Here is a 23,772-nt window from a genome sequence, read left to right as displayed (position 1 = left end):
CTGTGAAGCTGATCTACTCACAACTAGTGCTAATGTATGAAAGCGTCCAAAATAAGGAGGGGTCCAAACTTGGATGATTATTCTATCATTCAATCATCAACATTGTATTTCTATCTTCTTTGATTGCTGTATAAATTCAATGTGAATTTTTCTGAAGTCAATTTTATTGGACTCTTTCTCAAAAAATATGCTACATAACTTTTTTCGCGTACTTCCATTCAAATTTACTATAATTTTCCACCAAATTAAGTCCTAATATCAGTGTGCTCTCAGCCTTGGTAGCGTACGGTTGTATATTGTGATAGTGATAATCTAGCAGCAGCACATAACCACACATCCAGCTAAGTATAAGTGTATTGTTATATTTTATTTCGAGAACTCTGTCGTAAATTCTAAACCGAGTGATTCTGGGTGAATGTCCCACGTAGGTGGGGAAGATCCCCCTACAGAGATCCCATCGACGACCGAAAACCCCGATAACGAAATGAACTCAGAAACGCGTGATGACTCTCCCGATGTGCAAGTTGAATCTCAAAATGGCACCCAGCCCATTGTGCGTATCAAACAATACCCTGAGAATGCCACCGGTCCGTTCGTAATCTTTTTTCGTCCATTAAAAAAACCTCTCAACGTAATCCAGATATCAAAAGATCTGGTGCGGAAATACACATCAGTCCACGAAATCAAAAAGGTCGAAGCTAGCAAACTCAGGGTGATTGTGAACGATTTAAATCATGCAAACGATATAGTTCGCAACCAGCTCTTTCGTCTGGAATACCACGTGTACATTCCGTGTAAACGAGCGGAAATTGATGGGGTTATTTCGGAACTAGGTCTAGATTGTGCTGAATTGCTTAAATCTGGACGCGGAATATTCAAAAATAAGGAACTAGCTGCGTTACGGATTTTAGAATGTCGGCGCCTAAAATCAGTGAATATTGTTGGTAATGAGAAGGAATATGTGGAATCAGCGTCTATTCGGATAACATTTTCTGGCAAGGTTCTACCAGATTTCGTTGAAATCGAGAAGGTCCTAATACCAGTACGACTTTTTATTCCCCGGGTGATGTTCTGCCAACAATGTAAGCAATATGGGCACACGAACAAGTTCTGTTCGAGTAAATCGCGCTGCGGTAATTGTGGGCAAGGCCATATCGACTCAGAGTGTTCTATAAAAGACATTGGTGCTTGTATTCATTGTGGTAAGGTTCATGAAAATTTCCGACAATGTGACGTTTACCAAGAAAAATCTCTTCGCGTAAAAAACCTAATTACGAAACAAGCTCGTTTGTCGTATGCCGATACCGTCAAAAACCTCACGAGAGAGAGAACAGAAACGAAAATCAATTTCAGCTGTTATCCAATCTCGTGGATGACGATCTCTCAGTCTCATTTCCACCATTGCAAAAGCCGGGCAACAAACGAAAAAATCCCTTATCCCCTCTTGTCAAAAGAAAAGACCCAAGAACTAGTGTCTTTGACAATCCCATTCCCTCCACTTCAAAAACCCCTGTGTGCGAGAAGGGCATGAGTACCAAATGGCACATACAGAATCAACATGGCCGAAGCCTGATCAAAAAGTGCCTTCACTGACACCTGAAAACAGAGCGTTTCCCACAGCAAATTTCAAAAATTCTGGTATGCTATCTATTAGCACAATTACAGAAACCATTTTAAATATTCTTAATGTACCCGAGTCTGTAAAAGAGTTTATTCGAAGTGTTCTTCCACTAATTAAATCCCTCGTACAGCTGTGTGCTGATAAATGGCCCCTCATTCGTTCCTTTGTATCCATCGATGGAGAATAAAACAGTAAGTATAAAGAAATTCACGATAGTCCAATGGAACTGCCGGAGTATTTTACCTAAGATTGATTCTCTCCGTGTCCTATTACACAACAAAAATGCTGATGTCCTAGTGCTTTCCGAAACTTGGTTGTCAGAAGAAATGGATTTCTATTTACCAGGCTTTAACGTGATTCGAAAAAACCGCCGAGACGGTTATGGAGGAGTTTTGATAGCTATCAAAAAAGGACACAATTTTCGAAAAATTGATATTGTAACCCCGGCTGGACCGGAGGTGGTTGCGTGTACTTGTAAAATTAACGAGTTTAATGTTTCTTTCTTGTCAGTTTACATCCCTCCAAATCAAAACATTAGCTTTGACAACTGTAAAACCATTATTTCTACCCTTCCTCAACCTAGATTAGTATTAGGCGATTTCAATGCACATGGCACCGTTTGGGGCGAATCGTATGATGATGCTCGAGCTAAAGTAATATATGACCTGTGCGACGATTGCGATCTGACTGTTTTAAACACGGGTGAAGTCACACGCATCTCTTGCCCACCGGTAAGAGAAAGCAGAATAGATTTGTCTCTTTGTTCATCGTCGCTAGCTCTAAATTGTAAATGGTCAATTATAAATGACCCCCATGGAAGTGATCACTTACCGATTCTGATTACCGTTTCTTATTCATCTCCACCTCCACCGGAGATTCTTGTACAATATGACCTGTCCAAACATATTGATTGGCAGTTATATGCTTATCTCGTGGAAAAATATGTAGAGAACATTTTAAATTCAAACGACCCTGATCCACTGAAAAAATACGATGCGTTGGCGCAATCAATTATACAAGCAGCGCTGGAAGCACAAACCAAAAAGCCTCCTAAAGACAATATAGTGAAAAGTAGAACGCCTACAGCTTGGTGGGATACCGATTGTTCCGAAGCCTACCAACAAAAATCAGATGCATATAAAGAATTCAGGAATACTGGATCCGTCATCTGTCTTCAAGAGTACTTGGCTGCTGAATCTCGTTCCAAAAATCTTTTTCGTTCTAAGAAATTAGGGTACTGGCGAAAACAAGTGCAGGCGCTAAATAAAGACACATCAATGACCACTTTATGGAAAATGGCTAGATTGCTAAACAAATGTTGCTATCGCTTTTCAATATGTTTGTACAAAACAATATGTGTCCTGAATCATGGAGGGAAGTAAAGGTAGTTGCACTTCTAAAATCTGGAAAACCCGCCGCAAACCACGAGTCATATCGCCCTATATGCATCTTATCATGCCTTAGAAAACTGTTAGAAAAAATGATCCTGGTACGTTTGGAACGGTGGACTGAAGAGAATAAAATTCTCTCCGTTTCACAATACGGATTCAGGAAAGGTCGGGGTACACAAGATTGCTTGGCTCTTTTATCGTCCGATATACAATTAGGGTTCTCTAGAAAAGAGGAAACATCAGCGATTTTCCTCGATGTTAAAGGAGCATATGACTCTGTGGTAATACATCTATTATGCGACCGTTTATTTGAACTTGGAATTTCAAAAAAAATGTGTGAATTCTTGTATAATCTTCTTTCATTAAGAAATATGATATTTTTTAACGATAACATTGCAAAAACATTTCGAGAATGTCACGTGGGTCTCGCGCAGGGCTCCTGCCTTAGTCCATTGCTTTATAATATATATACTTCTGATATCGATGGTTGTCTGGTTGGAAAATGCATTTTGAGACAATATGCCGATGATGCAGTACTATACGCTGTTGGCAAAAAACCTGATATTATGCAGAAGGATATGCAATTATCTCTGAACAACTTAGTATCCTGGGGTAACAATAAAGGGTTGACTTTTTCGTCGCAAAAAACCGAAACTGTGATGTTTTCGAGAAAACATAATCCTGCAACGATTAAATTCTATTTAAATGGGACGATGATCAAAGAGTCGTTGAATTTTTTATATCTTGGTGTTTGGTTTGACAGAAAATGCATTTGGAAAAAACATATTGAATACCTAATTAAGAAATGTTCGAAGCGAGTGAACTTTTTGCGATGCATCACTGGGTCGTGGTGGGGGGCTCATCCTACTGACTTACTGCAGTTGTACACTTCTACGGTACGGCCACAGTTAGAATACGGTTGTTTTAATTTTCAAACCGCCGCTCGAACCCACTTCGTTAAACTGGATCGTGTACAATATCGATGTCTACGCATTTCTCTAGGTTGCATGATGTCAACACCCACTGTGTCTTTAGAGGTGATGTGTGGAGTAACTCCATTAGGATTAAGATTTGCCGAACTTTCCTATAAATTTTTGATAAGATGTGAGTCTTACAATCCAGAGGTGCTGGAGAAGTTAGAACAGATTTTCGAAATAAATCCATGCTCGAAGTTTTTATCAATTTACAAAGAATACATTTCGGAGGAAATTTCTCCTAATCCTCCAACTAGCGAGAGAGAATTTTCATTAGAAACCATTGGCTATACTCCTGATATAGATACTTCGATGACGATTGCAATTAGAGGAATACCAAAAAATATGTTACCGAATTTCGCTCCCACGATCTTCCAGAGAAAATACGGGCATATAGATCACAGTAGAAGACTGTATACCGATGGGTCAGTAATGCATAATTCAACAGGGTTTGGTGTTGCTCATTGCAGTCGAACTGCCAGTTTTAGATTGAAAACCCCATGCTCAATATTCGTCGCCGAGCTCGTTGCAATTTATCATGCAATTGAAATAATTAGAGATTTTGAACCTGATCATTATTATATTTTTTCCGATAGCCTTAGCTCGTTGGAGGCGTTAAAGAAACAAGGTTTTTCGAGGCAGTCTTCCATATTTATTTTAAAAATTAAAGAGATGGTAAGCCAGCTAACACATCAAAACTATAGAATCTCTTTTGTTTGGATTCCTTCACATTGCCGAATTTTAGGTAATGATGAAGCGGATATTCTAGCTAATATTGGGCGTGAGAGTGAGGCAGTATATAACAGGAATATTCAACATAGTGAATATTTTTATCTTCCAAAACAATTAGTGTTACGGGACTGGCAAATAAAATGGTCATGCAGCGCTTTGGGCCGATGGTGCTATTCAATAATCCCTAACGTGTCTAGACTGTCGTGGTTTAAAGGCCATGAATTAGATATCATCGTCACAGTATCTCGATTGATGGCTAACCATTACGCATTAAATGCACACCTGTTTCGGATAAATGTTGTTAACACAAATGTATGTCGTTGCAAGAAAGGGTACGAAGATATCGACCATGTGTTATGGGATTGCGATGAAAATAGTCAAAAACGGGAGGAGTTAATTGGCCGTTTAAACCAAATCAGAAAACCTGCTCATATACCAGTCAGAGATATTCTGGCCATTAGAGACTTTGAATACATCACCGAAATATGCAGATTCCTTAAAGAAATTGATCTCAAAATTTGATCTCTTTGACAGGCACCGACTGACAACTCAATACACGGCGTATCGAAACTATGTCTACATTGGCCGTAAATGGACGCCCAGCATCACTGAACCTATATATATATATATACACATAAATTAACAGTGAATTCAAACAAATGTAATGTCAGCTCCGCTATGTTTATTATATTGAGCTTAAAAATAAAATTTTAGAAAAGAAAAAAAAAAGTCCTAATATTTTTCAGTTAAGAGTATTTTGTAGATTTTTTGAAGCTTTACCACATAGTTTGACTCCCGTTCACTTCAATTGAAGTTTTTGCCATTGGCTCTTTGGGAAAATATTAGTGGAAAATACATTAAATGCTAGAACTTTCGATCTAGCCTTTAGAAAATTACACTTCATACATTTTTAAAGGGAGCAATCTTAGTTTTTGAATGATTATACATCTGTTTCTTGAAGAATGCGAAAGTAAGAGTTTGGGGATATTTTGACCGTAAAACGTATTTTTAAAAATTATTTCTGCTGTATGCTACAAATCATACATTTTTACATGTTCAATAATTCTGTACCGGTTGAGACCGAACTCCTGATTAGATGTAATGTATAGAGCATTTTTTTTCGTCAAAGATGGCGTCGTTCTTATTTTTGAAATACAATAAGTTTTTATTTCACTGTATTGAAATATATGCGCTACTATATAGAAGTACTGGTATTTCGACTTTAAATTTTTTGATTGTGAAATTCCTTTAAGAATGAAAGGTGGTATACTACGTAAATGCGAAAATCATTAATTTCATTTTCATATGTCAAAACATTGAAAATGTGAAAATTTAAAGAAAAAATATGCAACTTCATTTTTTATTACATTTTTATCCCACATTTTTTTCAATTAACTGAAGGGTTGCTAAAATAAAGTTTTCCTATTACTGCAGTAGAACGTTTTTGAATGTATAATGTTTGCCTAAAAATGTACGGCTTTTTATTAATAAAAACGCTTTTAATCCACCTAACAGTGTGATGAGACATTTCTTATAACTCTTATCACTCTCTTCTGATATTATATCATATGAGAACATTTAAAACTTGATGCTTCGCGATGTTTTTGATAACACATACTACATGGGATTGTGGCAGGACACAGAGAATCGCTCAAATCAGCATAGGACAACATCAGTGCTAGAAATCTCAAACCAAATCAATAGGAAAGCGAAAAAATGGCCCATAAAATAGAATTATTGCTAATGCTCTGTAAACGAATTATTGCTAATGCTCTGTTAATAAAATATCTAAATTCCTCAATCAATGCATTGTGGTGGGAAAACTGAATTTTCCTAAAGGGGTTATGTATATTGTACTGAGCCAAAAAATTGATTTTTTTTTTTGAATCGAAATGAAGTTTATACTTTACTCAAATTTCCAACGCGACTGAGACCTAAAAATCAACGCTTTTTCTGGAAAAAAGCGACATTAGCAGTGACACCATTCAAAGAAAATCAACAGTGAATATTTCCAGACTTGGTTTTATTTCCTATTTAAGAACTATTGTGTTTTTTACATCCTAGATTGCATGATTCAGTGATCGAAACCCAAAACTTCATGAAGTATTTGAAATTATTAAATTAAAATTTGTGTTTGCTATTGAAATTGACAATCGCCCCTTTGACGATTGTTTACTTTTTCGGTCCCACCTATCAGCATTGAAGTATCGCCCTTACGTTTTTTTACAATACCAATTTTACAATTGGTGGGGGTTTGGTGAAAATCGATCTAACTGTCCAAACGGCATAATTCCGAAACCGTAATTTTTGAAGTTTTAAAATTATGCTGAATTAATTTTTCAGAAAATAGTAACAGAGTTCGTGATTTTAGCGAATTTGTTGAGACTTTATTGTAGTTATGAATATTAACCTGAGAAAATTCACCATAAATACTTCTTGGACGATATACCGCCAAAATTATTTTATCAAATGATGCGCTGTTTAACGTTTGTAAAACTCATCGAAGATACTAAACCTCCGAAATTGGCGGTTTAAAAATGATGTTATCTTGACCTTAAATTACTGTTTTTGAACATTTGACCTATACATATAATTGGTCATACAACAAAAATCAAATTCTCATCAAAATCGATCAGGACCTGCTAGAATCGAATGGAAATCGTCATTTTTCAAAAATTTCTCTCTACATTCGGAAAGTGTTATCCTCGTTATTAATCATATTACGTTTGCGTCTCAACTCGACGCATTCCCAAAATATAAACTTGTTTTAATCCACCTAGTGGTGCAATTGTGCTTGTCTCACTTGTCCAGACTACGATGGTTATGTTCAATAAAATGGTGGAAGTGAATATTTCATGTTCAGTACGATTTGCACATACATACAATGGATCGACAGCCACGATCTTGAGATACTATGTGATACTGAAACATCGCTTGACCGCCGCTGGTTTCAAGCGATGTTTCAGTATCACATAGTAAGATCCGGGAGGTCCGGGTCCTGCCGAAAATTTTCAACTTGTTAAGAAATTTTAAACTAGTTTTATTTTTAAAGTAGCAACCACTCACTGCATACTCCCTCCGGGCCGGTATGATTGACGATTTTTAGATTGATTGCATAACCTTTCTGTATGAGAAAGGCAAAAGGGGGTGGGGGTGGCGTAGTTGGTAAATCGATTGCCTTGTACGCAGCGCACCTGGGTTCGAGTCCCGACCCCGCACATAGGGTTCGAAATTTTTCACAAGAGATTTTTCAAACCCGAAGAGGCGAATGACCTTAAGGTTAAAACCTCTATAATCGAAATAAAAAAAGAAAGGCAAAAATGTACCAAAGTCCAAAAAAATCAATTTTTGTCACACATTATTTTTTTCGAGTTTACATCAAATCTCGATGTTTCATGCATTATAAAGTCATTTGGCATCAAAAATACAAATTTGATTTTGAAAATTTTTCATTTCAGTTTATATGGGAATTTGCTATGTGATTGCACTCTTCAACTCGTAACTCCGGAACCGGAAGTCCAATCAATAAAAAATCAATTGCAGCCGATGGGAAGGTTGTACCTTTCATTTGAGACTAACTTTGTGCAAATCGATCCAGCCATCTCTGAGAAACAGAGGTCACATATTTTTCCACATACACACATACATACACACAGACATTTTCCGATCTCGATGAACTGAGTCGATTGGCATATGACACTCGGCCCTCCCGGTCGGGATTAGATTGACGAATTTTAGAGTGAATGAGAAAGGCAAAAACATTTTTAGCAAATGTTGAAAGTTATGCATTTTTTGGTGCGCAGTTCTATGTTTCATAGACATTAAATCAATTTTTACTTCGCTTCCTATTAAATAAAGACCCTTATTACAGTACATCTCTACAAAAACGAGCTCAATTTGAAAAGAAATCTGAGGATCATGATTGAAAACAGAACTCTGGAATTTTCTATTGGAATGTTTTCAGGCAGGATTTTGATATTGATGCAATTAGACAACTGTGAAATCAAGACCAAAAGATCAGTTACATATCAGGACCCCATTCCGACAATTTATCAAAAGTCCTCATGATGTTTGCAACAACAGAATATCAATGTACGGATCAGATAATTGTTATTGTAATATTGAATTAAATCAGTCTGCATCAATAAATTTTCAACTTCAATCCAATTTTTTTTGTTGGTGTGGTGGGGGGGGGGGGCGTTGTATGGTGTTAAACCCCAAAACCTTCTTTTGGCTACGCCGTTGCTTGGAGTTAGTTATTTCGCTTTTCATTTTCCAATATGTTTCAGATCGATCCGATGGTCATGAATTAGAAAAATTGCAGTCAGAAGATTCGCACAAATGAACATTTTTGCACTGATAAGTTATCAAGTTCCTTCCAGACAACTTGGAAGTGTTCGGTGATTATTTCTAGCGGTTGTAGATAGAAAAATGAAATACAAAATTCGTTTTATCGAAATAATGTTTGGCTTATTTCAATGGATTATTACTATATTGAACAATAAATAGGCGACAAAGAGTAATCCACAAACAACAAGCCATAACTTTTAAAGTATTCAAAATAGATATTTGAAGTCTTCAGTAAAGTTATTTGCAAAAGTAAGAGCTACAAATTTGCTGAAGGCATCATTTCGATATAATCACTTCCAAGAAAATTTGGAAAAATATCTCACTCATAGGGGGATTAATCAGCAAAAGCACAATACCAAAAGAAAGGGCATATTGCCTCCATTAAATTCACCGAAGATACTATTGACCTAAAATAAGCCGTTTTGGCGTTAAAAATAGATTACATGTTTTTGGTCATATTTCTGGCAATGGGAAATGATAAAAATCTTTCGTCCGCATTTAATGTTAAATATCTCTTTTGATAATAGTCCGATTTCAACAATCTGTAGCTTGTTCGAAAGGTATTCGTTAAAGCTGTCTAAAAACGTATAAATTGCTATTCTATATTGTCAATTTCGGCAGATAATTCAAAAAAACTGCGAAAAACGCCATTTTTACACATTCAAACATTCATATCTTGGAAACTTAACATCAGAATCAAAAACAAATTAATAGCGTTCATACTGTTTTTTAGTTCTTTCATTTAAAATTGGTTTGGATACGATCGGTTCAGCCATTGCTGAGAAACACGAATGAGAATTTGTCCGTTACATACACACACACAGACACACACACACAGACATTGTCCCAAATCGTCGAGCTGAGTCGATTGGTATATAAGACTCGGCCCTCCGGGCCTCGAAAAAAATCTTGAAAGTTTGAGCGAATTCTATACATTTCTTTTATAAGAAATGTAAAAATGAAACAGTTGATTTTTTCATAAACATTATATTCTGAGGAGTCTCTTAAAGTTAAATTTCCTGTGAATAAGAATAGCATTTTATTATATATGGTTACACAAATGTATAATTTTTCAACACTATTTTTAAAAATATAAAAATTTCACCGCATTTACCGCTTTACCGCGCGGTGCGGTGCGGTAAATAAAGTGCGGTTGCGGTAAGCGGTGCGGTTTTATTATTTTTTTGCGGTTGCGGTGCGGACAATCCATTTACCGCCCACATCCGCACCGCGACGAACCCTAGCTACGGATCGGAGATGACAGATATGCGGCGAGGCGGTTGGTGTTTGTTTTGGTCGAATGCGAAAGGCGGCCATCGTGATAGGACACAAAGTTTCGAGCTATGGTGAGTGAACGACGTCGTGTTTTTTTCGCCCCGTTTGCACGTTTTTTCGCTGGATTAGTCCAGCCAGTTCTAGTGTGCGGAAGAATATTCCCGCAAAAGTGCCGGCCCGTGGTTCGAGAATTAGTGTTTTGGTGTCGGGTCGCCGGAAAAGGGAAGCTAAGCGCCAAGGAGTCACTCGCTTCCCCGGCTAAGTACAAAGAACCCAGAAGACGCCTATCCGCTCTCGCTGTGAAGGATCAGCCGAACGAGCCTAGCTCTCCTTTGCAGCTAAACCACAGACTAACAAACATAACACTCGAAAATAATGCTCCGACCACTTTAACGGTCATTTTAAATATATTTGTAGTGGGACTGTGGCCGCTTTTGATATTATGGCGCCCCTGACATATGAATAAGCATATGGGGGATAGATCTCTAGTGAAAAATTGTTCCCAAGCCTGAAGCGTAACCCACCAGCAAATAAATGTTTGCGGCTGTGAATAAAAAAAAAGGTGGAGCTATTGTTCTGGGAAAATTGCCTGATCGATATTTTTAAGGGAATTCCCTCAAAGTGTTATGTCTGTTAGTCCGTGGCTAAACGTCAAGAAGAGCGAAGCGGGGCGGCCAAAGGTGCCCTCTGGGAAGTACACTGCGGTGACTTCTGAGGTCTCTTGCGGGGAGCGAGTGGATCCAGCGATAATTCGCCAACGTCGCTAGGGAGGTTCTAACAAAGGAGCCAAGCTCACCTCCCTAGCTAAACGCAAAGGACCGCTGCCGGAGCAGCCAACGACAATCCGGGAGAACTCAGCCGTTGTAGTCCCGGCCGGTCGGAAGTAACCGCCCGTCTTCCCGCCAACGGTAGCAGCAGATCGACGAGATCCAGCAGTGCACAGTGTAGCAGAGTTGGTGAAAATAAAAGTCGGTAAATTTATTAATTTATTTTGTTTGTTTACCTTTTTGTTTGCGTTACGAAAATCCGAAATTCTGATAGAAGCACCTAGACCGCCCTGAAAAGAAGGGTACGCCGGGCAAAAAAGAACCCGAGTAGTGGGTAAACCTCTACTTACATGCTATGCGTGCCAATCCCCCGGGAAGCGAAGGACACGGTTTGTTGTTGTTTTCTGCTGCATGGGCGCCGAGGGGCTCTCTTAACTGTGTGGCGCTGTTAGCACTTTCCAAACTGGAATTGAAGGCAAAGACCTTTGCATTGCTTCCACCTACAACCATCACAAAGTTGGCGACCAACGGCTTTGCGACATTGCGGAACTCCTCCCCGCACCGAGCGTAGTTTTAGCTGATTTAAACTCCCACAGTACGGTATGGGGTTGCCATTATGATGATAATCTATCTCACTCCACGAGCTTTGCGACAACTTCAATATGATCATTTTGAACACCGGTAAAATGACAAGGATTCTTGCTCTCCTAAAGTGACCGAGCGCCTTAGACTTGTACTGCGGTTAGATTTAATGTGACCATCCGTCGGTCGGTCACTCCACTCGGTCCATTGCTGCTTGTCGCCAGCCTCGCTGTCCTCGAAAGGTCCGCAGGTCGTCCTCTATTTGATCGATCCACCGTGCTCGCTGTGCGCACGGTCTTCTTGTTGCTGTAGGATCGGCCTCAAGAACCATCTTCACCGGGTCGTCGTCCGACATTCTTACGACGTGTCCAGCCCACCGTAAACGTCCTATTTTGCGGTATGCGCGATGGATGGTTCTTTCAGTAGCTGATGCAACTCATGGTTCATTCGCCTGCGCCACGTTCCGTCTTCCATCTGCACGCCACCATAGATGGTACGCAACAGCTTTCGTTCAAAAACTCCAAAGACGCGGTGGTCCTTCATGAGCATAGTCCAGGTCTCGTGGCCGTAGATGACCACCGGTCTAATAAGCGTCTTGTAGATAATCAACATCATGCGGCGGCGAATTTTGTTCGACAGGAGCGTCCTCCGAACTTCAAAGTAGGCACGATTACCCGCCAAGATCCGTCTCTGAATTTCTCTGCTGGTATCATTGTCGGCGGTTACCAGTGAGCCCAAATACACGAATTCGCCGAACATCTCGATTTCGTCACCGTCAATCCGAGCTCGGGATGGGAGGTTCACATTGTCGTCTCTTGAACATTTTCCTCTCATGTATTTTGTCTTCGAAACGTTGATGGCATATCAAATGCTGCTGACTTCAGCCTTCAGTCTGATGTACGTTTCCGACATCGCCTCAAAGTTCCGTGCCATTATGTCAATATCGTTGGCGAAGCCAAGAAGCTGATCGGACTTCCTGAAGATCGTGCCGCTCGTGTCTATCCTCGCTCTCCTTATTACACCTTCTAACGCAACGTTGAACAGCAGGCACGATAGACCATAACTTAGCCGTAACCCGATTCAAAGACTAACAATAGGTCTGTCAGTAGTACGAAATCAACAGAAAAGACATCGAACGAGAGATCCGAAAAGACCATATCCAGACCAACAGTAGACAGCAAAAGCAGTATCAATACCAGATAACCGAGCCCGACCCCAGGTTGCTCATGGTACCTAATCAATACAAGCCAGAGTAGCACCAAGACGAAGAAAGCAAACAACCCATCCCCAAACAAAACGAATAAACCTGGCGCCCCCTGGCGAGAATTTCAGTGAGTCAGACACAGTAAGTGAGCTTTAGCGCGTACAGTTGTAACAAAAATTGTACGTAAGAAAAGTTTCGAATACAATCCGTAAAGCAAAGTTCCGTGCAAGAAAACATTGGTGACAGTGAAAGTATACACCGCAAAAGGGCCGTCGATTCCCGAAGCGAAGTGCAAACTGGCATTGAACATTGGGTACAAGGCAGCATAGGAAGTAATAAAGAGTACCTACAAGCAACCGTAGTGGAGTACGGGAGTGCATCCTACAGATAACAAGTTGGATCGTCGAGAAAACAATAAAAAAGATCATCTAAGCTAACGAAAGAATTCGGAACCTCGGCCCCCAGATATCGAACGAGAGATCCCAGACATCGAACGAGAGATCCGAAAAGACCATATACAGACCAACAGTAGACAGCAAAAGCCGCATCAATACCAGACAACCGAGCCCGACCCCAGGTTGCTCATGGTACCTAATCAATACAAGCCCGAGTAGCACCAAGACGAAGAAAGCAACCCATCCCCAAACAAAACACATAAACCCACAGCAGCGGAAGATGACGGAGGAAAAAGCCTTTCTCCCGCACCGGCCCCGACCCGGGAGGTACCGTCGTACAACGAAGAGCCTCGGACGGCTGCTGGTGCGGGGGGCCCGGCTTCTCCCCGGGTAAGTTCACTTGACAAACCTTTGCCCATTGAACCAGTTACCGCCCAAGCATATCTCGTAGGTCTATCAACCTCACCAACGACAGTAAGAGAAGAATCCTCACACGTTGCACAACCAGGACGTCACGATAAAGCTTTCGCGCTGCAGTGGAATATGAATGGCATGCGGTCCAACCTCGGTGATTTGCAACAGCTACTGCAAGACGAATCACCTTTAGTGATTGCACTTCAAGAAACCCACTTAAGAGCTGGAACGGACCCGAAGAACTGGCTAAGCGGGCGATACCGATGGACAAGAGCGGACTGCGCAAATATATACAGAAACATCGGCCTAGGGATCAGGTCCGACATCCCAGCAGAGCATGTAACAATAACATCCGACCTAATAGTGGCAACTCAGCGTATAAAAATTCCGAAAGTATGCACTGTCGGAACAATATACATCCCGCATGAAACATTAGATGTTAGAAACAAGCTAGCGAAAGTAATCGAACAGCTAGGCGAGCCTTATATATTGATGGGAGATTTCAACGCCCACCACACGTCGTGGGGGGCGAACAAATGCTGTCACAGAGGGAACGCGATCAACAAGGCAATTGAAAGCACCAACAGCGTCGTGTTAAACGACGGAAGTCCAACCTTCTTCAGAGGTCAGTGCACGTCCGCGGTTGACCTCACGGTGTGCTCCCGAACCATCGTTAGTTCGCTCACCTGGAACACCATAGAAGACACACACGGAAGTGACCACGTACCGATACAGATTCACCTGAGCGAAACTCTACCTGCAACCACTAGAAGACCTAGGTGGTTATTTGATCGTGCTAACTGGGAGAAGTACGAAGCGAACCGATAGATTGGGAACACAACTACTCAGCGGAAGAGATCGCAAGGATCCTAGTGCAGGCCGGCCAAAGCAGCATCCCACGTACGAAGGGTACACCAGCTAAGCGCGCTGTGCATTGGTGGAACCCGCAAGTTGAGAAGATCATCACCGAGCGCAGAAAGGCCCAACGGAGGCTCAAGAGAACGGATAAGCAGCACCCGTCACGAGAGGAAAAAGAAGTAAATTTCCGCAGGCTTCGAAACGAGGCCAGAAGGACCATTGATGAAGCCAAACACAAAAGTTGGAGTAAATTCTTGGAGGGAATCTTCCCAGACTCGTCTACTGCAGAACTCTGGAGAAAGGTCAACGCACTATCAGGCAAGAGGAGAAAGTGTGGATTCACCCTGGAGGTGAACGGAAAAGCCACGAATGACCCCGAACTAATCGCCAGAACATTAGGGGAACACTTCGCATCATTGTTCTCGGACGCAGCCCTACCTGCACAATTCATTCCACGAAAGCGAATAGCTGAAGCGAAGCCCACCGAGTTCCCACCGGATACCGGGGCAGAATACAACAAGGCCTCCACAGGGATCGAACTAGCAGTGGTCTTGGCCACCGCCAAAGGCAAAAGCGCCGGCGCCGATGAAGTATGCTATCCGATGCTGACAAGGGCTCCACCGGAAATCAAAAGAGCGCTGCTTAAGAGCATTAATGGAATATGGAATGGAGAGAGCTTCCCGAAATCCTGGAAGTCAGCGATCATTGTACCCATCCCTAAACGTTGCGAAGGTAACCGCACCGCCTATGACTTTCGCCCCATCAATTTGCTACCATGCATAGGAAAGACAATGGAACGCATGGTGAACAGGCGGCTGACGGACTACATGGAGGGCAAACAGGTACTTGACAACAGGCAATTTGCCTTCAGGCAAGGTCGCGGCACAGGTACACATCTCGGTACCTTAGGAGAAATATTGAAACAATCTGCACAGCGACTTAGCAATCCTTGACATCGCGAAAGCTTACAATACTGTGTGTAGAGAAGGAGTGCTGCGACAGCTACGAGAGTGGGGAGTAATAGGTAACATGGGCAATTTCATTGGCGAATACTTAAAGGAGCGTATATTTAAAGTCTGCGTTAGAGGAACACTATCGGAAAGCTTTCCTGAAGAAAACGGAGTTCCCCAAGATTCTGTCCTAGCCGCCACCCTGTTTCTCGTCAGCATTAATTCAATATTCGCTACGCTACCAGAGGGTGTATATATTTTCGTATACGCTGATGATATCGTAATAGTCATAACCGGAAAACAACAAAAAAGAATCAGACTGAAGCTGCAAGCCGCGGTCAGTGCCGTCGGGAGATGGGCTGAATCCGTCGGGTTTAATATAGCCGCATCAAAGTGTGCCATAGCCCATTGCTGCAGAACCAGACACGTCGCCACCGGTAGGCCAGTCAAACTATTCGGAACAACGATTCCCTTTCGGAAAGAGCCAAAAATCCTCGGGATCAGTATAGATCGTCAACTATCCTTCGCTCAACACTTTCATCAAATCAAAACAAACTGCGAGAACAGAATCAGACTGATCAAAGCAATAAGCACAAGGCATCCGAGGTGGAACCAGAGCACAGCCTTAACTATAAGCAGCGCACTAGTCTTTAGCAAGATATACTATGGTATTGAGCTAACCTGCCTGAATCGAAATGGTCTGGTCAAGATCCTTGCCCCACTATATCACCGAGCAATCAGAGTGGCATCAAATTTACTTCCCAGCACTCCAGCCGAGGCGGCTTGTGTGGAGTACTCCCCTTCCAATGGGAGTCTGCAAGAGTAATGGTCAAACGAATTGTAGGATGGCTAGAAAGAACGGCTGAGAATGGTGGAGTCTTAGAACAAATCGCCAACGAAATACACCTCGAATACGCAAGGACCGAGTTACCACCAATAGCTAAACTACACAGGATAAATCGTCGCCCATGGAACGAAAGGGCCCTCAATATCGACACTAGCCTAGCCTTCTCAATCCGCGCTGGAGATCCTCCCAGCAAAGCACGATCGGAATACCTACGACTAATAAACAGCAAGTACGTAAAACACGATAAATTTTATACAGACGGGTCGAAGACACTAAGCGAAGTTGGTGTTGGGATGTATGGAGTCGATAACAGGGTCGCCTTTCGACTTCCCGGGATATGTTCCATATTGTCAGCCGAAGCTGCAGTATTATCACTAGCCACAACCGAAGGAAAAATACAGCACTAGTAATTTTTTCGGACTCGCTGTCGGTTCTGCGAGCCCTGGAGGTCGGTAAAACAAAACACCCTTACCTTCAATCAATCGAAGACAATAGCGACATGTGGACAACAATCTGTTGGGTCCCAGGACACAGTGGGATACAGGGTAACGAAGTCGCTGATCAACTAGCGGCGCAAGGCAGGAAGGCATGAAAAATGCTAACAAAGGTTGATATAAACGCAAATTTCAGCAACATTTTAAAAATTTCACGCTACACTGGAGAAACCAAACCGACCATCTTCAACGAATCAAAGGTTCTCCAGAAACATGGATAGACAGGCAAAACAGATACGAGCAAAGGGTATTATCTAGACTCAAAGTCGGTCACACGAGGGTAACCCACGCACATACTGTTTTCAGAACCGAACCACCCCATTGTGAGACATGCGCAGTCAGGAAAAACGTTGAACATATGCTGCTCAATTGCCGGGAACTAGAAAATCTCCGCAACAAACATAAAATTACATCCTCTATTAGAGAGACACTAGGTAACGATCCAATGCAGGAGGAGACCCTCATCGCATTCCTGAAAGACTCTGACAAGACATCTGAAGAACGGGAAGGCGACACAACGCAGAACCTCAGGCACCGGAAATACCAGAATAATGCAGAAGATGTGATGTGAATAAAAAAAAGTATTGTAATTACACTTATACAAAGTCGACTCAGCGAATGACCCTAAGGGGTAAAAGCTGACAAATAAATAATAATAATAAAATTGATACTTAGATTTATATTCTGTAATGAAATTACAGTTTTGTATGTCATTTAGTGAGAAATTTAAAAACATCTATAAAGTTATTATTAGAAAAACTTTTTTACCGATCCATCATGCAAACTCATTCAAAATGTTTCTCTTATCTTTAGCTTGTTTGTTGTTGTTGTTTGTTGACAAAACTTAAAAAAATTAAAAAATGGGTTTTTTGCAATTTCAATTTTTATCATAGATTTAGTATTTATAAAAAATAACACAATATTTTTTTCAGTGCATATGTTTTCGTATAGAAGTATTCATTCCCTGTAACTCGTTCTCAGATAGTTTTGCTGTTTAAAAGAGAATAATCGACCTTTTTTTTGTAAATTAATGCACGTAGAAACTTTTACGCCCTTTTGAAAAATTGTTCTTTTTATTAAAATATTGAAGCCTGCTCGGTTACAAATAATAAATATTTCTAAGTTAATATGCAATTTTGTTTAATCTGGTGGAAGGTTTAATACCGATGTAAATGATAATATATAAAAAAAATAAAACCAAACCCTATCAGCCTTGTGGGTACAACTTCAGTGGGCGGAATTTGGGAAATCTGGCAGGAGTCAGCTACGAGGGTGGTTGGCTGCATTGGGATGGGTTGGTACAAGAAGGAACAGAAGGAAATTGGAATGAGGAGGTTCGTAGTAGCTGCACGACGGGAAGCCGCTCTCTTGGGTTTCAACCACGGAAGCGAGTGGATCAAAATCTAAAAAGTTCAAGTTAAGATTGTTAACCAGAAGTGGTGAAACCGGCTTGTTTAGCCCTGGTCGCCGGTCTGACTGAAGTCGCCGGCTAATTATCAAGGACCAGCGAAGAGTTTGCCTGTCTCGCCCTGATCAGTGCTACTGCTGATACGGCTAACCGTAAAAGAGATAGCAGGCCGTCGTCGCGGGTTTCATCGACCGTGTGTCGTTAATCGCTCCTCCCGCTAAACGCCAAGGACGACCGCGTGGCTCGAGGGCCCGCCGCAGCAGAAAGGTTGACGCCAGGGACGATCTGCCCTATCGCCATCACCAGAGATTACCGCCAGTGCACCACCACGCCCTACTCTGCCCATCCGCCCGCCGCCACAAATTTGGAAGCTGAACAAATTAATAGAGTAAGTTAATAAATCTAGAAAAAATTAAATTCAATTCACACCCTTCGACCAGATCCGAAAACCCTCCCACAACAATATACGACCCTGGGACCCGAGGACCAAAAAGAGGCCTTCCGTACCCACCCCGGAACGTCCATACCAGGCGTTGGGGTTTTGGCGGGTTCCCTTCAGGAACTGCATCGTCCATCCTCGGGGGCTGATAACAGCCGCGATCCCGTAAACGGTAACAATTGCAATTGCCTGATGGAGATCCATAAACCGAACAAAACTGCAAAATTTCGTTCGAATCGATGATGGTCATATTTTGTGGTCGATAACTCGCGATTAGTCTTCGTTGTCTCTTCAGATCAAGCCATGAAATACGTTCTCGAGACTTGTACACATGTACAGTGCAACGCGAAGCATTCTAGGAACGCGCATAATGGGATGAAAAGGTTTCTACCTGATGCGCGCGTCTCGCTCCGAAGCCGTCTCTTGGCGACCAAGACCACGCTTCGAACAATGGCCTGTAGAAACTTATTTAATGCGTGGATCGATTTAACGCCATATAATCGATGCCATTTAACGCCATATAATACACACCAATGCAAAGAATTTTTTTTAGGAAATTTTGAGTGAGAGCCTCCTTTTAAGGAAATTATTGAATTTAATAATTAAAACTAGAAAAAATCAGGGATGCCAAATATACTTCGGTGAGACATCCAGGGGGTTGGCGTTTCAACATCTGGCTATCAGAGAACAAATCTAATATAAAACAGAAGAAGCACATGCAAAAAGTTTCCTTATTAGTCAAAGAAGGCCATGCAACAATTATACCGATCTCAAGTGTCAGTCCAGAGAAGCAAACATGGCAAAAAAGGCAAAAGGCGCGAAGGTAGTAAAATATCTTTTTCTTATAACCAAATAGTCTCCATATCTATAAATACAAACTAATATGTTTAAATTCGATTCAACTTGATTGATGTAGAAGAAAAAAGGACCTAAAATATCGCCGGAGGAGCAATTGTATGTTTAAATTAATAAATTAGATATCATTAGCGAATCAACATACATTTTTCTATTTTAAAGAGAAATCCTCAAAGCTGAAGCAGAAGCCAAATGGAACTCGGATCAAGCTGCGTTGGTTGAGAAGGAAAATTTAGAGCTCAAACAGTACAACCAAAGACGAGCGGTCTTGTTCGAAACTGTCAAGTTCTTTAGAAGTAAAAATGTGTTTCAGAAAACGAATCATTCACTAATAATGGGGCGATTCTATTTTGTTTAGAGATTGAAAAAACTGCCTCAGACTCGCAACGCGAACTGCTGAAGCAGACAGAGTGGGAGCAATATGTGTCCTGTGAAAAACATCCCAATCCATCCAATGCAGCTGATTTGCGAGAGTTCCTGTACCGGTGGACCTACGAGTTAGAGGAGCATTCGAAAAGAGCGACTAGCTGGACGCTGGACATCAATGATCGCAGTCCACTAACGCAGAATGAACTGGATCCTGTGGAAACTAGGAAGTTGCTTCAAGTGCAGAACCAAAGCACCGGCTACATGTGGTATCTATCCGGCATCCGGAATGCTCTGAAAATACTAACGCTCATAGAGTCGACGGGACAGTACAATTTGTCACAAAACGAAGTTGTGCTAGTGAGGGATGAGATCAGGCAAAAGATTGCCGACGTGCTGAATGACATAACTATGCGTGTTGGTGGGAACATGTGGCGTGATATGACGTAACCAAATTGCGGTAATACTCGTTGGAAAATATATTAGCTCAAACCGTAACAATTTTCAGGCCAATCGATTCAATCACTGCAGAGTTCCAGTTTACATCGGATATACTTAAATTTTACATGTGGAGTTTTCGGGACGTTCCATTGCCGCCTGAATAGTAAATCATTCTCAATGTGTTATGTGTTAGTCGTACTCACACGTATTTTCATTCCAGCAACTATTTAGTAAAATCCCTTACCTTGACGGCGATAGAGACCACATTTTCCAAACCACCATCCTTCGATCTAAAAGATTCACTGATTCGAGCATTTTGGACCCGCTTTGACCACTTCTCCGATCTCGATCCCACGTTTCGTTGTTCTTTGCTGGAGACAGTGCCCGATTTGATCGCTGCTCAGGAAATGGAGTGGGCTGAACGGAATAAGATGAGAACGGAAAAACTTCAAGAAATGAAATCGGCCCGAGAACAATACGAAGCTGATAAGCAGCGCAAAGAGCTAGAAGAGGCGGAAAATGCCAAGCAATCGGCAACTCCGGAAGGAGAAAAGAAAGCTGGTAAAGTGAAAAAGAATATGAAAGGTAAAAAAGACAAAGAGCCTAAACCGGTTCTCGTGACTCCACCACCGATTATAGCAGCGGATACTACTGTCGATATTGAGGATGATTTTGTGCAACAGGAGGTGCAACAGTATAAGGAGAAAATGGAACGAATCTGTCCGGAATCTTTGAATTTAAACGAAGGATATGTCAACCTTAGAAACCATCGAATCACAGGCGGAATTTACACTATAGGTCAATTTGACAAGTTGCCTCAATCTACTGAGTTAAGATGCGATTTTATTTATACTTCAAGTCCTTTGGATCTAAAACTGAACGAAAAAACGTTCGCAAGTAAAGTCGAAGAGGAACTGATTAAACTTGAATTTAAGCTTCCGAATAGTTGTTTTTGGTGGCACGAACCTGTCGTTTGCAGTTGGGAAATATGGGAAGATAGCGAAGACTTTCATTCATTGGACAGAGAATTGCAAGAGTACCATCTGAACTATGAGAAAATAATGGAGGAAAAAGCCAAACTTTTATTCAGCGCACCGAAAGTAATGAAAAATGATCTGAAGCCAACGTTTATTCCTGACTTCAATATGAACGAAATACCAACTGATGTCAAACTGCATTTTCTAATCACAGATCATATTCTACCAAGACTACCACAACGTTTCAAATTCTACGCGGAAATGCACGCACTTTTTAAAACCATGCAAAGCCGGGTTTTCCGTGACGAACGGCTAAAAATTGAAGAACAGCTTAACGAACTTTTGTACCCTAAATTTGTGGAATTGCAGTCTTATAATAATCTCAAAGATGACACAAATGAAACCTTGCGACTTCCCAGCGCGATGGACGCTCCCAAAGGAAAGGAAAGCGTAGCTAGTTTACATGGACCCTTGATCCCTACCGACATGAATACCCCTGTCCAGTCTATCCTGTACGAACTAGGGATGGAGCAAATGTGTCCATCCTATTTGTTCCCCCCTAATTACAACATCCCCCTCCTGGTGATAACGGAAAAGAAAGAGCTCGAAGAATGCAAACTAGAAATCGAAGATATCATCCAGGAAATGTACGACAACGTCGCCTCCGACGATGAGTTTAGTTCCGAAAATACCTACAAGTTGTTTTCAACATTTCTGAAACTGCTCGATCATCTGAGAGAAAAGGAACAACCCAAGTTCCCCGATGTTGTGACCCCAGGAGTGCCAGAAGACGAGCTGCTCGATGATTCCGGTAGACTTTCGAGAATTAGGTCAGCATCTTTCAGTCACCGTCATCGGTTCGAGTCAATGAGTTTTTCCCGGCGACTGTCTTCGTTTGTGATACCCACTGACAAGAAGACTAAGAAAAAGAAGAAGGCGAAAAAGTTGGTCAAAAGTTCCTCGATTATTCCCATGGACGAGAGACGTGATTCCGGGATAACTATAGAGCAACCGATTGAACTTGCGCTGTTGCCGCATCCACCAGGACGATGGAGCACCAAACTTGTTCGCAGACAAGAGTACGATCCGATTGAAGCTAAATTGACGATTTGGGTGGAACGATTGGGCACGTTTGGGTTTGCAATGGAGAAATACTACAATCTACCGTTTAAGAGTTGGGATATCAGGAGAACTGGTAAAATGTAAGGATCTTTTATCTTCCAAGTAGCAATTGAAGTTTTATAGCATGCTACAAGTGCAATCTATGTTTTATGAGTAGCTATAAAACTACTTAAACCCTCCATTGTTACTAGTGTTATTTTGTATTTCCCCAACAGTTACAAACCTATCAATTATCTACAATAATATTACGATATATTAAATTTGAATTTCGGTTATTCGATTGATTAGATCACTTTTAATTTATTTCCAGAATTGATCTGACTACCACCATAACTTTGAAATGCGTTTGTATTGAAATTGCAATAAACGTAACAAAATCCGGTTACCGCATTGAATTCCTCAATGCCCCACAAAATCTCAAACCTCCCGCTAGCGAACTCACGCTGGACACATTGGAAAAAAGTCTCACCCAGATGAACATCACTATTTTTCCCGAGCAAGACGCACCCTTCTACGTGCACAACATGACCACCCCGAAGCACGAGTCAATGGAAATGCACAACCTGAAGTGTATGGCCGCTTTCTGCTTGACGCACAACTTTACCAACTGTTTCTGGAACAAGTACGCCCCGCACAGAGAGGCGCTGATTCAAAGCCGACAGCTGATTGAGGGTCGCCAGGAGCCGGAATTTGTCACTGTTTCAATGAACCCCTTGAAGGCGTCCACCGTTCTCGTGGAGGAGCTCTGTTCCCCATTGGATCAAGTTTTGCTCGGATTCCAACCCGTACCGGAAAATCAACCGGTGAGTGTGTTAATGCACGTTTATTAGGGTGGTAAAAATGAGAGAATTTAGGTAGAAGTTTTAAGGCAACTTGTGATGACTTGAAATTGCTAATGTCTCATGCCATCTGAACTTTTTTATCCCGTTAAACTTGTTCGCCCTTTTGAATAGTCGGTTTCGTCTGCTTCACAATTCACGAGAACAAGGGTATTCCAAATTGTCTTGCTTACTCAACTTGTTTGTTCGGGCCATCTATAAACAGCTCTGATTAATATTGCACTTCCAGTACAACCCGGACGTCTACAACCTGCTGAAAGACACCTTGGAGGAACCGTCGCGCAAGCTGTTGCAAAAAACACCTCCAATGCTGCAGTGGAACGTTGCCCAGTTGCTGCTCAAGCTTCGTTTGTTGAGTTTTTCCTGAGGCACGGAAATGCTCTACATTAAGAATTTTACCGCTATCTTCACCTGCTATTGCACAAAATCACGACCCCGTCAGTAGGAGCGCGCCTTCATGGTACATGGCAT

General features: G+C 41.6%; 1 protein-coding gene across 1 annotated transcript; it reads left to right on the top strand.

The window, feature by feature from the left end:
- The first annotated feature begins 484 nt into the window (after positions 1–484).
- Positions 485–23,772, top strand: LOC131680581 (uncharacterized). Its single transcript, XM_058961295.1, has 9 exons — positions 485–595; positions 641–1,082; positions 14,516–15,419; positions 19,719–19,852; positions 19,915–20,368; positions 20,431–20,526; positions 20,584–22,542; positions 22,773–23,265; positions 23,531–23,772. Exons 1-9 carry the CDS (start codon positions 485–487, stop codon positions 23,666–23,668), a joined length of 4,731 nt encoding a protein of 1,576 aa, XP_058817278.1. The 3' UTR covers positions 23,669–23,772.

The sequence above is a fragment of the Topomyia yanbarensis genome, chromosome 2 (genome assembly GCF_030247195.1).
Source record: "Topomyia yanbarensis strain Yona2022 chromosome 2, ASM3024719v1, whole genome shotgun sequence".
In the NCBI taxonomy this organism is placed as follows: domain Eukaryota; kingdom Metazoa; phylum Arthropoda; class Insecta; order Diptera; family Culicidae; genus Topomyia; species Topomyia yanbarensis.
The sequence above is the reverse complement of the archived record's forward strand: the minus strand, read 5'-3'. Positions and strand labels throughout refer to the sequence as shown.